General features: G+C 41.1%; 1 protein-coding gene across 1 annotated transcript in view; it reads right to left on the bottom strand.

The window, feature by feature from the left end:
* The window catches only part of LOC143887135 (tryptophan synthase alpha chain-like), a 69,255-nt gene that overhangs the window by 26,172 nt on the left and 24,757 nt on the right, over positions 1 to 18,326 (bottom strand). Inside the window, exons 5-6 of the mRNA XM_077391240.1 lie at positions 10,003 to 10,079; positions 2,783 to 2,860 (exon numbers count right to left, since the gene is read on the bottom strand). Of these exons, the coding sequence (XP_077247355.1) occupies positions 2,783 to 2,860; positions 10,003 to 10,079 (155 nt within the window). The remainder of the gene's footprint in view (positions 1 to 2,782; positions 2,861 to 10,002; positions 10,080 to 18,326) is intronic.

Consider the following 18,326-nt stretch of genomic DNA (forward strand, 5'->3'; position numbering starts at 1 on the left):
AAATCCAATCCTCCCGATTTGTCTCTAATATGAATATATTCGAGAAGGATTCAGCTAAAGGAGTGTCACCCAACCATAAATCAATCCAAAATCTTACCGAGTCACCGCGACCGACCTGAATCTTATGAGTGGGAAAAAATTAGAACGTACACCACATATTGATTTCCAAGCCCCGACCCCTTGCCCGACGTTGGTCCTTCACATACCCAATTGGCCCAAGTTCTCCCATACTTGTTTCCGATGATATCGTGCCACAGTGCATCTTTTTGCAGCCCCAATACGCCACAATCACTTACCCATCAGAGATTTGTTGCGCAGTCTAATTCTTCTGATCCCAAGCCCACCTTTCCTTTTAGATTTGCACACTTTGCCCTATTACAATAGATGTTTTAGTCTTTTACCGTTCTCCTTCCCTTCCCAAAGAAAATCCCTTTGAATTTTTTCAATCCGTTGAGCCACTGTTACCGGGACTTTGTACATAGACATGAAATAGACAGGCATATTAGACATGGCAGCCTTGATTAGGATAATTCTTCCCCCAAAAGATAAATACTTCTTTTTCCACGAGGCAAGCTTCCTTTCGATGCATTCCACAAGCAGGTCCCATTGACTTACCATTTACCGATCTTGGTCTATGGCTCCACAAATCCAAAACTTCCAAAATAGAATCCGCTAGTCACCATGATCCAGAAAAGTCTTTGAAGCCCGTTATATAATGTTGCATAAGTCCCCAGTAGGGATCCTAGATATGGGGTTTGTGAGAGAAGAAGAACGAGAAAAGAAAAAAAGAGGGAGGAAAAGGAAGCTCTGGAGTGAATAGTTCAACCCCACGTCCCATCTCAATTATATGTATATATATTAATATCTCTTTCTCTCTCTAAATATATATATATATATATATATATATATATAGAGAGAGAGAGAGAGAGAGAGACTACTGGCATTACATGCCATTACTGATGGGCTCTATCAACTAAAGTAAATAAACGAAAGTTAAACACAAACAGTTTTTTTTTTTTTTTGAAAGGCAACACATTTGAACAGTTACACTACATAAATAATATGAGGCCTAAACTTACTAACACTCCCCCTGAAGTTGGTGCACAAATATCTATTATGCCCAATTTACTTAAAATCTCTTTCATAAGGGTAGCTAAATTGTACGCACAATCCTTTGCCATTGACTAGAGTGAGAGATTTGCCCAGGTTTCTAAACTTAATTCAGTTAGTGTGGAAATCTCTATTGCAGCTAATATGGTTTGACCATTGTGATAGCAGTTAACTTTAAAATCCTTAAATGGACATTTCAAAAAATTTGGTGGGAAAGTATTTTTTTTCAATTTTGCCCTTTCTTTCTTTGTCCATTTCCTGAACTTTAAAAGCTTCTTCAAAATTTTAGTCACAAAAAAGTTGGGAGCTAAAGTTTTTCAATATACGTAAGTGGTTGTTCATTTCTTAAGGTTGGGATCTTTAAGAAAGGAGAGCTTTTGGTGCACACGGGCTGAGCTGAGCCGGGTCGTGGCAGCGGCAGGCCTGGTGTGGAAATATTATCATCATAAATCCATATCACAGCATCCATAGTAGAATTATTCTACATTATTTCCCCAAATTCTTATTTCGGGTTTCGTTTTTCTTTTCCAACCCTCTAAGCATTTCCGACAACTACAATTCGGGCATAACCTGTTGTATGTTTTTAAGGGTTTGTGCCTCATTGTTCTAAAAAAGAGAGTATGTGCCCTCTCTACAAACTTTTGATGATTTACCATTAAAAAACAAACTTTTGATTATTTCTCTGTTAACTCATTTTGATAGATGGAAGTCACAAACCATTATTAAAAAGCTACCCATTCTAAGAACTTGGTGCCAAAACAATCAAGAGTTTGAGATTTATATTTATAGACTTCAGCGTGAAAATATTATGAACTTGTGGAGTGGTTGACCATGTCCACTGCTCTGATGTTTGGTTTAAACAGGCAGCAATTTCATGGAAAGGGAGAATATGAAATGATGCTCCACGATACAGAAGAGCTTACCATAACAAGAAGATTAAAACAAAATATAGAAAGGAGCATTGCTCCTTTGAAATGTACCTTGAAAGACTGTTTTGACCATATCATGGCAAATAATCTATGTTGCATGAGTACAGATACGAGTGTCAGAATCAGACACGGGTATCGAGTGTCGGATTCGGCAAACCTCTAAAAGAATGATTCGTAGATTCGCCAAAATATTTTAATCAATTCTCAAATTTTATTTTTTTACATAATAGTATGATTATAACAAGTAATATGTTGAATATTTTAATAGGTTAAGTAGATATAATATTTTATTTTCATTTAAGAAACTTAATATTATAATGGGTAAAACTAAAAAAATTGTGGTAATTGTCACGTTGTGGTATTAATATTCAGAAACAACAGATAAAAGAGATTCAGAATTGTCTCAGAGTATCTAGAAGTATTGGAATTGAAGACGTGTCCGACACGGATTCTTTGCCCAGTTAGAAGAATCCGTGTAACAGTGCAAATAATATTAAGCAGTGGAATTGCAAATACTGGGAGAAAGATCAAAACATCTTGCTAATCAAATCCAGAAGGAATTTAAATATGAAATCAATAATAATCAAATACCAAAAATGAACAAATAAAGCTATTGACGTATACCCCCACAACTACGATTCATTTAGAATAATCTTAACTCCAGAAATAGATCATCTAGAACACTGAAATTGACAGCCCAATCAAAGAAAGAACATGATAGTTCATTTTATTAAGGAACTTACAAGGTATACAAATCCTTCTGAAGCTTCAACAATTGCTTTCATTCGATTTCTTGGAGTAGTGGGTGTCGTGAGCAGCACCTTCCATGGCAAAAACATTAAGATGACAAGTGGTACTCAAAAACAAATTGGAGAACACTAAATAAAATAAATCACCTCACATTCCACTCATACAAGAGTATGTAACAGTGATAAAAAAAATAACTCATAAAAATCTGCAAGCTTCAACTAGAGAATTCACCAGATAAATTATTTATGTTATACCAGACTATATGGCAGAATCGTAGAGGTGACAGCCTCAGATTCTTGATGAAGAATTATAGTGCTAAAAGTAACCTTTATTATTATTATGGACGGATGACCATATCACATAGCAGTTGGTGAGGTGAGCAGTGACATTCTCAATTGCTTAAACCCCTAGGGGATCCATTTTACAAGTAAAATATGTTAATTATGCATTTATGTTCTTCATGGGAGACCAATAAATGGCATAATTTGTTCCTTAGTAAGGACCATAGTTAGCAAAACGTGATTTGGCAAAAACACGGGATGGCAAAAATTCGAGTTTAATATGGTAGTAGTTAAAAAAAACGTAGTAAAAAAACGGAAAAACAAGAAAATGAGTTTAGAATGTCGTCATTTACAAAATATGGTGGGGGTAAAATTGGAAAGTTGGCCAAAAAAACGTGTTTAAAACGTTAAAAACGCATAATAAACGTGTTTAAAACGTTTGTCTAAAAAAAACGGAGTTTTATTCGTTGTAAAAGTTTTAAACGGCACACCAATAAAACAAATGCCGTTTAAAATGGAGTTTTGCTAACTATGGTAAGGACTAACTAACTGAGGTTGCTTAAGCCCTAAATAAGAGTTAATGAGTCCTTTTGTGACACTGATATCTTTAATTTGCTCTTATGAATTGTTTACAAAAAAGTGTTATCCTTGTTAGAAGTGTAGGTGTGCCTAAGGGAACTATGATCTTTGTACTCTATTTCTCTTTTATATCAAAACATAAGTGAGGGGGAGCTCATCTCCAACTCACTCTTTCTTTCTCTCATTCTCATATCCTCCCTTCTCAACATGGTATCAGAGCCCTAGGGTTTTGGCCCCCCTAGGGACCACCATTGCTTCTCCTTCCACTCTCTTCCCTCCTCAATCCTTCAACCCCTAGCCATCGCCACTTCTCACCACCACCTCCCTCTTCCTCTCCACTCTCGCCCTGACCCTACGCTCCCCACGACCTCCTAGCCTCGACCGTAAGACCCCACAGCCCTCTCCCTCAACTTCGAGCCCCCTCCCTCTGGCCATACTACCTCACCAATCCCACCGCCTCTCACCATGAGACCTCAAGCCCCCAACCCTCTCACCATACTCCCTAACCAGCCCCACTCCTCCTCGTCGTAAGGCACCCAGCAACCCCTCCCAACCCCACCACCCCCCCCCCCCCCCCCCTTCTTCTCTCTCGCTCTCCCAACCCCTCGCCTCCTCGATGGGTCCAATTATCTCACTTGGCATATGGCGGTTGAGACCTACCTCCTGGCTCAAGGTAAGGTAGCACTCATTGAGTGTGAACCCCCTCCCCCCCCCCCCCTCCTCCTCCACGGATCCCTCTTATGACTGTTGGCGGCAGAATGATGCCTTGGTCCGCTCCCTCCTTCGGCAAAGCATGGCCCCTCATGTGGCTCGCACGATGATGTGCATGAGGATTTCTAAGGACATCTGGGACCACACAACTATCCTCTATTCTAGGGTTGATAACCTTACTCGCATTTGTGCCACATACTCAGAGTGGATGTGCCTCCAACGCGGCGATACACCTCTAGCTGCCCAACACAATCACTTCGTTTCTCTATGCCAGCAGCTCGATGTCTTTATGCCCCTCACTGCTGATCAGACTGTCCTCGTCCGACAACAGGACCAACTCTGTGTTGTTCATTTCCTTGAGACCTTTGGCCCTGACTTTCTGCCTCTTCAACAGCAGATCTTGGCTTTGGTTCTATCTCATCTCTCACGGAAGTTTATTCCCATACCCAGCAGTGCTTCCAGGGTAGCTGCTCCACTGCTGTATCTATTGATGGCTCTGCAGTTGCGGCATATGATAGTTGTGATCGTTCTGGTAATGGCGGTGGTTCCTTTGGCCGTGTTGGTGGCAGTGATTTTGCCGACGACCGTGGTACCGGTGGGCGTGGTCGTCCTTATTGCACTCACTATCAGCGGGAGGGACATCATGTTGATACTGGTTATGCCTTAAATCCCGAGCTCCGGGTCACTACCGCCAGCCTTCATTATGCATCCACATCCTCTACTGCTAGCCTAGTAGTGACACCTGACGATACCTTCCTCCTCTCTAAGGCTGACTATTGGAAGTTTCAATGCCTACATTTGAGCAGTCGACCGCCTACTGCAGGTTTTGCACAGCCAGGTAGTTCATCTGCCTCTCTTCTTACTACCTCCAGCTCCTGGATCATTGATTCTGGGGTGTCGAAACATATCACGGGTATTTCCTCTTCCCTTAGTTCATTTAAGCCTTTTCATTCTGCGTCCCATTCTATCACTCTTGATGATAGGACTACCTCACCCATATCGGGTATTGGTGTTACTTCTCCACATTCTGGCTTTACTCTGTCCTCTGTTTTGTGTCCCTAAGTCTCCTTTCAATTTGATTTCTGTTACCCAGATCACTAAAAATCTTAACTGCTCGGTCTCATTTTTTCCCTCTTATTGTGTATTTCAGGATCTCTCGACTGGGCGGATAATTGGTTCGGGTCGTGAGGTGGATGGACTCTTTCGCCTCGACTGCGATACGCATAGCTCAGTCGATCCGTATTTGTGGCATTGCAGTCTCGACCACCCATCTATCCAGAAGCTGTTACAATCACCTGTTATTTCTTCTCCTATTCAGTCCTTTCACTGCGAGTCCTATGAACTAGGGAAATTTCTTCTCCTATTCAGTCTTTTCACTGCGAGTCCTATGAACTAGGGAAATTTCTTCTCCTATTCAGTCCTTTCACTGCGAGTCATGTGAACTAGGGAAATACCATCATGTCTTTCCCCTCTCGAGAGTTGTTACTAGGGTCTCGCGTCCTTTTGATTTAGTGCACTCTGATGTATGGGGTCCCTCGAGGACTATGTCTCATTCTGAATATAAATATTTTATCATTTTTATGGATGATTTCTCTTGTAAGACTTGGTTGTTTTTACTTAAAGACCGCTCTGAGGTCTTTCATGCTTTCGCACATTCTATGCTGAGATCACTACCCAATATGATTGTTCTATTAAATGTTTGCGCACTGATAACATTAGGGAGTACCTCTCTGCTACCTTTAGCAATTTCTTATCCACCCATGGCATTATTCATCAGTCCTCTTGCGCTTCCACCTCTGAGCAGAATGGTGTAGCTAAGAGGCAACTCCGTTACTTTCTCGATATGGCCCGCACTCTTCTCTTTCAAATGCAGGTTTCTAAACCTTATTGGAGCGATGTCATCCTTACAGCCTGTTTCCTGGCTAATCAGCTCCCACATTCGGTTTTAGATGGTAAATCTCCCTTCTCCATTTTACATCCTCAGGGGTTAGTTAGCCAGATATCTCATATGCAGTGGGGGTTAGTTAGCCAGTTCATGAGCGCACCGCGTGCCTCCCACTGGGCAGTCGTAATTCAGATTCTTCGTTGCTTGAAAATCGCACTGGAAAAGGCCTACTATTCAAGAAGCATGGCATGAAAAGATGGACGAATTTTGTGATGCAGACTGAGTAGGGTCACCAGCAGATAGGAGGTCTACCACTGAGTATTGTACCTTTGTTGGAGGTAACTTAGTGTCGTGGAGAAGTAAGAAACAAGACATGGTAGCCAAGTAGAAAGCAGAAGCAGAATATCATGCCATGTCACGTGCATATGGAGAACTTATCCGGTTGCAATCCCTCCTATCTGAGATTGGCTTCTCTTGCTCATCACCAGCTCAGCTTTATTGCAACAATCACATTGCTACCAAACCGGTTTTTCATGAGAGATCCAAGCACATAGGATGGAATGTCATTTCATACGTCAAAGAATCCAAAAAACAAGAGAGATGAACTACTTTCACTAGATCAGTGGATCGGCTAGCTGATGTATTTACCAAGCCCTTAAGCAAAACTTAGCTAAACGATAGTTGTAACAACCTAGGAATGTATGATATCTACATTCCAGCTCAGGGGGGAGTGTTAGAAGTGTAGGTGTGCCTAAGGACACTGTGGTCTTTGTACTCTATGTCTCTTTTATATAAATACATAAGTGAGGGGAGTGGAGCTCATCTCCAACTCACTCTTTCTTTCTCTCATTCTCATCTCCTCCCTTCTCAACAATCCTCATAGTTAAAATTCCCGCACCTACGCATACAAATGGCATCTGATATTGACACACTTGATTCGGTAACTTTCTACCCATCTCTTTACCTTGGATTGCTTTATTGCAGGAAAAAAAAGGAGAAAAGAGGGTTGAGAGTTGAGAATGAAATGCACCAAGGTGGTGCTCGTTTCGTACAACCACAAATCTTCTTCAATTCTAAAATCTAAAGTAATCACTTGAGTTACAATAACCCTTCACCAACCCAACCCCCCTTCCCTGATTTGATAAAGGGTTTATCAAAATGTTTTTTGAAAACAATTGTGTGTTTTACAAAGGAATTTGCAAATGCATTTGCAGGCCTACGCTGAGATTAAAACCGTAAATGACTTCCCCCTTTAATAGAGGTGGATGATTCTATGTTGGGCATCCCTATTGACCTCGAGGGTTACATATAACTCAGAAGTCAGAACTATCCTCATGTGACTCTATGAGCAGCTCTACACGTGGCAGATAAAGATTATAATGATGCATACAAAATGGCATCTGATATTGGCACACTTGTTTCGGTAACTTTCTACCCATGTCTTTACCTTGGATTGCCTCATTGCATGAAAAAAAAAGGAGAAAATAGAGTAGAGAGTTGAGAATGAAATGCACCAAGGTCATTTTCTGAAGTATAAAAGAATAACGGCCTTATCCAACAGCTTAAGCTTTTGGAGTTACTAGCAGTTTCACATGGTATCAGAGCAAATGCCTAGTTTCAAACCTCCTTGATGTAAAAAATCCACATGCAATGGTAAACCCAAAAAGTGGGGCCACATGTGCCACGTGTAGGCCAACCCAAAGAAAGAGGGGCCATACTTGAGGGGGATTGTTAAAGTATAGAAGATTAAATAACGCCCTCTCCAACAGCTTAAGCTTTTGGAGTTAATGGTAGTTTTTTTTTAAAAAGAATGAAATGCACCAAGGTGGTGCTGGTTTCGTTTCGTACAACCACTTGAGGGAGAAAACCATTCTTCTTCCATTCTAAAAGCTGAAGTAATCACTTGAGTTACAATAAACCTTCACTAAGCCAACCCCCTCCCCTCCCCTCCCCCACTCTCACTCTCACTCTCACTCTCACTCTCACTCTCACTCTCACTCTCGCATCCTTGTAATGGTCTAAAAAATCTAAAAGCAATATAAACCATTGAGAATAATCTACTCAGCCCTACAAACCCCTTCTTAAGTGACAAACATTAAAACTAACTTAAATGATAGTCTAAAGGTTATTAAATGGTCATTTAAGTTGTAATTTGCTGAGTGGATAGTCCCCACCCTTTTGAGTCACTAAAACCCCAAAAAATGAATTTGAAAAGAAAACCCCATGGACTAAAAGCAAACTCAAAATAAAACCACAACAAACATGAAAAGGGCACCCAAACCCCTTACGAAAATAAAAGAAAACCTCTTTTATTAAAAGAAATAGAGAAAGAAGACTAGCTCTTCATAGGTAATATAACCGCTCCTGCATCAGCTTGTAAAACTCGCAACAAGCTTACAAATTACAAAAGCCAATGAAATGATTCAAAGGAAAGAGATGGCTTCAAAGGTACAAAAACAAAATGGATGACAAAGGTAGTTCAATAATAATATAGCTATTATTTCATAACAATTTTGCCAATAAATTGGTGTCATTTACCCTATTTCTTTTTTTTTTCCTTTCCATTGTGAATACTATTTTTCGCAGTTTTGCCCATGATAAAGGACATGAGTCATGAGATTTGCGGGGGGAACCAATCAAATGGCCAACAAAATATCATGGAACATTCCATTTCCATTAGCTTGCCTTGATAGTAGATTGAGTGAATTTTTTCAGATGCAGATTGAGCAGGATTGCCTTCAGACAAATGTACAATGGGATATTGTACCTTTTGTAGGACCTAATCTAGTTACTTGGCACAACAAGAATCAAAATGTGGTTGCAACATCTAGTGCAAAGGCAAAGTATCGTGCAATAGCTCTCACAACGTTTAAGTTGATGTGGCCTGAAAAAAATTATGGAAGAGTTGGGATTTTAGTTTGGCAGGCGAATGAAAATGTTTTGTAATAATCAAGTGACTACTTCCATTGCTAGTAATCCAGTGTTTCATGAAGAAAGTAAGCACAATCAAATAGGTAGTCATCCTCCGTGAAAAAGTCACCAACAAATTGATATACACTCCACGTTTGAGGTCCGAATATCAGTAGGTAGACATATTCACAAAGGCACTTTCTCATTGTCAGCTTCGACGTATCTGTTCCAAGTTGGGCATGGATGATATCTATGCTCCAGCTTGAGGAGGAGCTTATAGGTTACTTTTGTTTAGTTTGACTCACATTAATGCTTTGGTGCGATTTCCTGAAATTGTTTTTATATTTAAAATAAGAGAAAGGTCTTATTTATTTTTATTTTATTTTTGGATTTCTAATTCTAAGTAGTTATTAATGACGAGCCATATCAATTTTTTTTTTTGAAAGATAAAATGAAGACGAGCCATAGCAATTACTGTGCACCTATCAAGGCAATTTCCTTAACTTTCAATTGGGGTTGTCTCCAAGTTGAGCATGGATGATATATTTTCTTGATTTATGCTTTGGTGCAATTTCCTTAACTTGTTTTTCAAATGCAACAAGTCTAGCTCTGATAACAGAAATCAATGGTAAGAATTTATTCTATCGCATCACAGTGACTCCTCCTTATCAGTTTTAACTTTTAAGCATCGAAGCAAGTACTTACACAATTAGTAAATCAAAAACTATGAAACCTTACAGTTAGTCCTATTATATTCAAACTCTTTACTTAGTTGCAAGCCAAACTATCGGGCTAGATTCGAAAAGAAGAGCAGGGATAAGAGAAAAGACAAATGGGAGGGACTTACCAACTCAATATCATTCTTAACAGCCTCTTTTCTCAGACTTTCAGTCTCCTCCAGAGGAACATCTGGCACCACAAGTCCTGCAAAGTGCAAAGTGTTATACACCAATCTGACCATTGGTTTATTGGTAAAGTTGATATTGTTTCAGGTAAATCCTTTTTCTTACTTTTTTTTACATGATAGTTCTGAAAGTGTATTAAAGATAAGAAAGCTCTAGATCTAGGTGACACCTTAAGTATGGCACAGTCATAATAGCATACACTCACAAACCATCAAACAGTCAGCAACTAAAATATTACAGTTCTATATACCTTTTAAGGAAGTCTCCTATGCAAAGATCTTTCAACAGTAGCCATAAACCATAAAACACACACTTTTCAATAACATTTCACAATTAGTGAGCTTTCCTTCCATTGCCATTCAACAAAATGTGCTCGTCAAATGCAGTTACACGGTGAAGCCAGCCCGCCAACTAAGAGAGCCAAAGAAGGATCCAACCTGAGAACTGACCTTGATTATCATTATCTAAATTCCACTATCAGGTTCATGGGGGTGATACAGAGATGCTTTCAAACAACCTAGCAAAGGCACGGTAACTATCGGTGTTTGAAGTTTCATTTAACAATCAAAACCCAAACCACCCTTCCTCCCTCTCTATATTAACAGTTCATAACACTTCCATCTCTACGGTCCATTAGTATATAACTTTGATTCGTGGACATGGCAATTTTTACCTTTGACCCATGTCAACACGGACATGTATCGACACAGGGTTCAACATGTCCATTGGTTTTCTACTGTGTTACGCACTGTATCCTATGCTGTTAAGCACAAAAAGAAAGGTATCCTATTCTGTTACACAAAAAAGAACATGCATGTATTTTACATATCGTATCTTTATTTTTAGGTTATTACACCTGTAGTTTGCATGTGTCAACATCAAAGACAGACGGAGGTGATTGGTCATGTGTGAGCTACGGATTGGTCGGAGCTTTTATTTATAACATTTTATTTACTTTCAAGCTTTGCTTTTGCATTGTTTGTAATAACTGTAAGGACTGTTCAGACGACTTTATTTGCTGCACTATAAACTTCTTGACAGCCTTTATATACTGCAACTACATGTGCATGTTTGAAGTTATCAACATCAAGGCAAGTTGTCAACATCAAGACTGTTGTAAAAGCAATTTTTCATATTGTTAAGCACACTCAAAGCAAGGGAAAAAGGGATAAAAACACAATAGTGCACTTGAAATCAATCATAACTATTAAAAATCTAACCAAAGGAAAGTTGTTGGTATATGTTTGAGTGACCTATGTGTTGATTTTTTTACAGACTTATTTTACTTGTTTTAGATATAAAGGGATATAGACCTATTATACATTGAACAATGACAGCTACCAGACCTATTATTCTTATTTTTTTGCGTTTTGGCTCTACCATGTTTTAATAATTGCATAAAATCAGCTTGTTATTATCTGTGTAAATATAGTCATGTTCTCCCTTCTATTCGTCGTGTCCCCGTTGGTACCCGTATCCCCGTTTCTACATTTTGGGAGGTCGTTGTGTCCAACACCCGTGTCCGTGTCCACAAATCATAGATTCTGCCCTTAAAAATAATGCATCTATGTCTTTCCATCCAAATAGCCCAAATAATAGCCAAAAAGGTCAAGATCCACAAAGTCCTTCCTCTGTCAGGTCACGTAGAGAAACTCCATGCTTCAAATAAATCCGCAAAGTGATTAGGGAGCACGCAATAAATCCCAAAGAGACTTAGAGTTCTCTCAGAGCATATTGTCTACTATGTAGTGAGTGAACAAGTGATCGACAAATTCTCTCGCCTGAAGATACAAAGCACCGTGATCTATAATGACAGTAGATCATCTTCGAAGTCAGAACTGTGCTTCAAATTGTTGCAGATTGGTACCTTTGACTGGGTATAATGAACCTAATACAACTTCTCTGTCAACTCTGACTAATCTATCATTGTTTTCAATCCTTTGGTACAAGGATAAACTTGTACAATAAAAAAAGATCCAGCTGACTGGCTGTTATATTCCACTTCTTAAACAGACCAACTCATAAAACTATGCAACATTTCTTTGCATGATCATTTATTCAATTTTTACTTCTTAAAATGGAAAAATTGCTAAAGATGGGTTCCATGTATTCGCAAATGTTAAGAACAAGTTGGACTCCTTTGGACGTTGATGCTGTTGTTTCTATGATTTTCTCATGCAGGTATCACTTTGTCATGCAATTTCAGTATGCTGTCCTTTATTTTACTATTTTCTTGATCTTGATATTGCTGTAACCAATAGCAAGCACAGTTGGTTTGTTATCTACAATAGCCATTTGGATTGTCCTGGTGGAATTCAGTGAGCAATAGATTTGGCCTACCTAATGGTAGACGCTTGGGTACAAGACAGTCCATTTGTTTCTCTAGAGCTAATTTTTGTCAGAAACGGTAGATGATGGGAAAGGTATTTGGTTTTGGGGTGATATATTGATGGGGGAGTCACTGGTCTGCGGTTTGCCGTACTTTTCTAAGCCTATAAACATATGATTTGTGGACACGGAAATGGGTGTCACGTGTCAATACTGTTAGCCAAAAGTTTAGACAGAGAAAATAAATGGGTTAGGGTTATCTCCCCCTGACTCATATCTTTATACTAAAACATAAAGGAATGTACAAAGTCCTAAATGCCCTTAAGCAAGTTACATATTCCAACACTCCCTCTCAAGCTGGAATGTAGATATCATACATTCCTAGCTTGTTATATATATCACTCAATTTTGACTTATTTAAGGACTTTGTAAACCTATCAGCTAATTGGTCCCCTGATCGAGTAAACACAGTGCAAATCTCTCTTTTCTGGATTCTTTGACGGATAAAATGATAATCCACTTCAATATGCTTGGTGCGCTCATGTAAGACTGGATTGTTGGCAATGTATATTGCAGCTTTGTTGTCGCAGTAAAGCTGCGAAGGAGAAGATGAAATGAAGCCAATTTCAGAAAGAAGTGAACATAGCCAAATAAGTTCTGTGCTTGTCTGTGCCATTGCCCTGTATTCAGCCTCTGCACTGGACTTAGCTATAACATCCTGCTTTTTACTCTTCCATGAAACAAGATTGCCACCTACAAATGTACAATACCCAGTGGTGGACCGTCTATCTGCTGGGGATCCAACCCAATCTGCATCAGAGAAGCCTTCAACTTTCATATGGCCATGTCTTTTGAACATCAATCCCTTCCCTGGAGCCCCTTTCAAATACTTGAGAATCTGTGTCACCGCAGCCCAGTGAGAAGTACGTGGAGAGCTCATATACTGACTGACAACTCCAACAGCATATAAAATATCTGGCTGAGTAACCGTGAGATATATAAGTTTACCGACAAGCCTGCGATACTTGCCAGGATCCTCCAACAACCCTCCTTCAAGAACGAGTTTCACATTAGGATCCATGGGTGCAGAAGCTGGTTTAACTCCAAGATTGCCTATTTCTTTTAGCAAGTCCAAGACATACTTTCTCTGTGATAGGAACAAGCCTCTAGAAGAACGAGCAACCTCTATCCCCAAGAAATACCTGAGCTGACCCAAATCCTTAGTAGAGAATTCCTTTTGCAAGAAGGTTTTCAAACGTTGTATACCTTGTGAATTGCTCCCTGTGATGATTATGTCATCCACATAAACTATCGACAAAATACACCCGGCTGAAGAATGATAACTCAAGACTGAGTGATCCACTGCGCATTGTTTCATGCCAAAGCGCATGACTGCCTCACTGAATCTCCCAAACCACGCACGCGGAGATTGTTTGAGGCCATAGAGTGACTTGCGTAGGCGACACACGTACGAGGAAGTCTCCCCCTGAGCAACAAACCCTGGTGGTTACTCCATATACATCTCCTCAGTCAGGTCGCCATGGAGGAAGGCATTCTTCACATCCAGCTGATGAAGGGGCCAGCTATGATTAATAGCAAGAGACAGGAGCACACGGACAGAGGAAATTTTCGCAACGGGACTGAAGGTCTCAGTGTAGTCAACACCAAAAGTCTGAGTGTATCCTTTCGCGACTAACCATGCTTTTAAGCGCTCGACAATACCATCGGGGAGGTATTTGATGGAGAAAACCCACCGACAACCAACAGGACGGGCACCAGCGGGTAGGGAAACCAGATCACATGTATCATTACTATGAAGAGCGCCCATTTCTAGGTTCATAGCATCACGCCAGCCAGGATGGTCAAGAGCCTTAGCCACTAACTGTGGTAAAGACATAGAAGACAAGGAGGAAACAAAGCTCTGGAAGGTACTGGTGAGCTTATCATAAGAAACAAAATTCGAAATAGGATGTGCAGTGGAACGGGATCTCATACGAGATACAAGAGAAGAATCAGAAACAACAGAGGAAGGCGGAAGAGAAGATACCTGAGAGCGGGAGAGAGGGATCATCGGCTCAAAAGATGATTGTGTGAGAGGAGGTAGAAGAAACCTATCTGTAACTTGGCGCCGCTGATACTACTGTGTAATTTTAGGTGAAGCTGGCTTCTCCAACGTGGCAGAAGAAGTAGAAGTTGCAGAAGCTGGCCGCACGGAAATAGGAGATGACGGAAGAGAATCAGGTAGATCTGGTAAGGGAAGCGAGACCTCGGACTCGAGAGAAGGGGTGAAAGATGCCGCGCCATGTTGGAAGAATGCCTCAGACTCAAAGAACGTAACATCGGCTGAGACAAACCAGCGACGCAGACGAGGGCTATAGCAACGATAGCCTTTCTGCGTACGAGAATACCCCAGAAAGACACAACGCTCAGACCGGGGATCGAGTTTGTCACGGCCAGGTCCAAGGTGATGAACAAAACAAACGCATCCAAATACACGAGGTGTTAGAGGAAACTGTTCCTTACTAGGAGATAAAATCTCGAAAGAAGAGGCACCCTCTAAGACAGAGGAAGGAAGACGATTTGCTAAGAAACACGCCGTGAGAAGGGCATCACTCCAGTATGCCTTAGGAACACTCATCTGAAAAAGAAGAGTGCGACCTACTTCAAGCAAATAACGAAGTTTCCTCTCAGCAACACCATTCTGTTGAGAGGTGTACGCACATGAAGACTGATGTAAAATCCCATGTTGGGAGAGATAGGATTGAAAGCCATTAGTATCAGAAAAATATTCTCTAGCATTGTCAGTACGAAGACATTTAATATTGCAATTATATTGATTCTTAATTTCAGAATGAAATGTGCGAAAAGCAAAGAACACGTCGGATCGACTCTTCAGTAAATATAACCAGGTCATGCGTGAGAAGTCATCAATAAACACAATAAAATACCGAAAGCCAGTACTAGACGCGACCCTAGAGGGTCCCCATACATCAGAATGGACTAATTCAAATGGACTAGACATTCGACTAATGATCCGGGACAGAAACGACACGCGACGGTGCTTCCCGAGTTCACAGGACTCGCACTGAAAACTAGAAAAAGGTCCAGGAACCAGAGAAGTCTGCTGCAGCCGCTGAAGTGAAGGATGCCCCAGGCGACAATGCCACTGAAATGTATCCACAGAGCTATGTAAGACAGTAGGCGACCGGCAGTCAAGACGATAGAGTCCATCTACCTCACGACCCGTTCCAATCGTCTTCCCAGTCGAGAGATCCTGAAACAAACAGTAAGATGGGAAAAATGAGACAAAACAGTGAATAGACTTAGTAATTTGGCTAACTGAAAGTAAACTAAATGGTGATTTTGGTACACATAAAACAGAAGATAAGGTACGAGCAGGATGAGGGGAGAAATGACCAACACCAGTGATAGGTGTAGTGGACCCATCAGCAAGGGTGATAGACTGAGAGGGAGACGAGAAAAAGCGAAAAGAATGAAGCTGAGAAGAGTTACCAGTCAGGTGATTGGATGCGCCAGAGTCAATGATCCATGACCCTGAGCTAGATAGAAGGGTAGTGGGTGAACTACCTGGCTGGGCGAAACCTGCAGAGGGAGGACGAGAACTGAGCCGCAGACGCTAGAACTCCTCATAATCGGCACGGGATAATGTATAGGTGGAATCAGCTGGTGCAGGAACAGAAGCAGAGGGAGCGCAATCTGAAGTCGAATCAGTAGTAGCACCCATGTGAGCCGAGCGTGCCTGACGAAGCTCGGGATGCAGGGTATAGCAATGGTCAATATAATGTCCCTCGCGCTGACTGTGAGTGCAAAAAGAACGGCCACGGCCACCACCACGGCCGGCACGGCCACCACCACGACCAGAGGAGGCTCCACCACGAGGCGGGCGAGTACTACCATCATAGGTCGCGAGAGCAGAACCATCAATAGGAACAGATATCACTGGATCACCAGGAGAGCACTGCTGGAGGCGGGAGTAAACCTCAGTAAGGGAAGGAATAGCGCCAGAACCAATAATCTGCTGACGAAGATGCATGTACTCTGGACCCAAACTCTCAAGGTACTGCACAACACGGATCTGATCCCTCTGACGGGCAGCCTCTGTGAGATCCGTGGTAAGCGGCATGTAAACATCAAGCTGCTGACAGAGGCCAACGAATTGGCTGTAATGGGTGGCAAGAGGAAGATCACCACGGCGGAAACGCACTCACTCAGAATAGGTAGAGCAGATCCGACTAATGTTTGCCACGCCAGAGTAAAGAAGAGTAACCTGATCCCAGATCCGTTTCGCAGTAGGCAGAAGCATCAAGGGCCCAGAGACGTGAGGGGCCATACTCTTCCACAGAAGGGTACAAACAAGAGCATCCTCCTGTTCCCATCGATCAAAGGTGGGATCCGTCGTAGGAGGAGGAACACGACAAATGACGTGGGCTTTCCCACGGGCAATAAGATACTTCTCGACGGCTGCTTTCGAAGTAACGTAGTTTGCCCCATCCAACTTAACAGTAGTGATATGTGGGAATGATCCATCCACAGAGAGAGATGATGACGAAGAAGACGCCAAAGATGGTGTCGGACGAACACCAGGAGCCACTCCTGTGGAAGGATTGTCAAGCACCTCCTCCATAACAACAAGCAAGAAAGAAACAGACCATCCAAACCAAGACGAATAACAGGAAATAACAGAATAAGTGAGCAAACTAGGATACGCCAAGAAAGCTAGACGCGGCTCCAAGAATGACGGGTATCGACGAAGCTTGACAAGAGGGAAGCCATGAGACACAGAGGGGAGCCGCAAAGACAAACTAGAATCAAAGTAGGGTAAGAGATGAAGATCTAACACATGATAACAGGGAGAAAAGAGTGGTACGGTTTACCAAGGAGGAAAAATGATGTGGGTTGAAAAACTTGGGGTGTGAGGCTTACCCAACAAACCTAGGAATTGGGGGCTGGAAAAAAAAAAAACTTTGATACGAGGCGAAACACAGCCCTGGAAACTTATTTCCAGGAAAGTGATTTTGTGGGCAGGGGGGGTCAGAAAATATTTTCCTGGAAAATTGGGGGGGGGGGCAGATCCTTGGTCCTGGAAAAAGTTTTCCAACCTGGGAAGAAAAAGTTTTCCTAGAAATTTTTTTTGTAGGGGGGGGGGGTGCAAATCCTCGTTCTTGGAAAATAATTTCCGCCCTGGGTAGAAAATGTGTGGGGGGTTGCTTATCTCCCCCTGACTCATATCTTTATACTAAAACATAAAGGAATGTACAAAGTCCTAAATGCCCTTAGGCAACTTACATATTCCAACAAATACGAACACAGTGACCTCCCAAAATGTTGAAACAGGGACATGGCGAATACAAAGGGGGACATGGCTACATACACACATTTTTGTGCAATTATTAAAACAGGATAATACCAAAATGCAGAAATTAAGAATAATAAATGCGGCAACAGTCATTGTTTAATGTATAATAGGTTTGTATCCCTTTATATTTAAAACAAGTCTATAAAAAAATCATCACATAGGTCACTCCAACATATGCTTACTTTTCTTTGGTCAGATTTTTAATATCTATGATTGATTTTAAGAGCATTGTTATGTTTTTCTCTTTTTTTCATATTTTGATTGTGCTTAACAATATGGAAAATTGTTTTTACAACAGCCTTGATGTTGACAACTTGACACATGCACCTGCAGGTGCAATAAATAAAGGTTGTCAAGACGTTTGTATTTTGTAGTACAATAAATAAAGTCGTCATAGCAGTCCTTAAAGATAATACAGAAGCAAAGCTTGCAAGTAAATATAATGTTATAAATAAAAGCTCTAACCAATCAGCAGCTCACACCTGACCAATCAGCTTAGTCTGTCTTTGACACATGCAAACGGTAGGTATAAGAACCTAAAATTAAAAATAAGGTATGTAA

This window comes from Tasmannia lanceolata, unplaced genomic scaffold (genome assembly GCF_043159265.1).
Source record: "Tasmannia lanceolata isolate RefF3 unplaced genomic scaffold, GAP_Taslan_0.1 ptg000012l, whole genome shotgun sequence".
In the NCBI taxonomy this organism is placed as follows: Eukaryota; Viridiplantae; Streptophyta; class Magnoliopsida; order Canellales; family Winteraceae; genus Tasmannia; species Tasmannia lanceolata.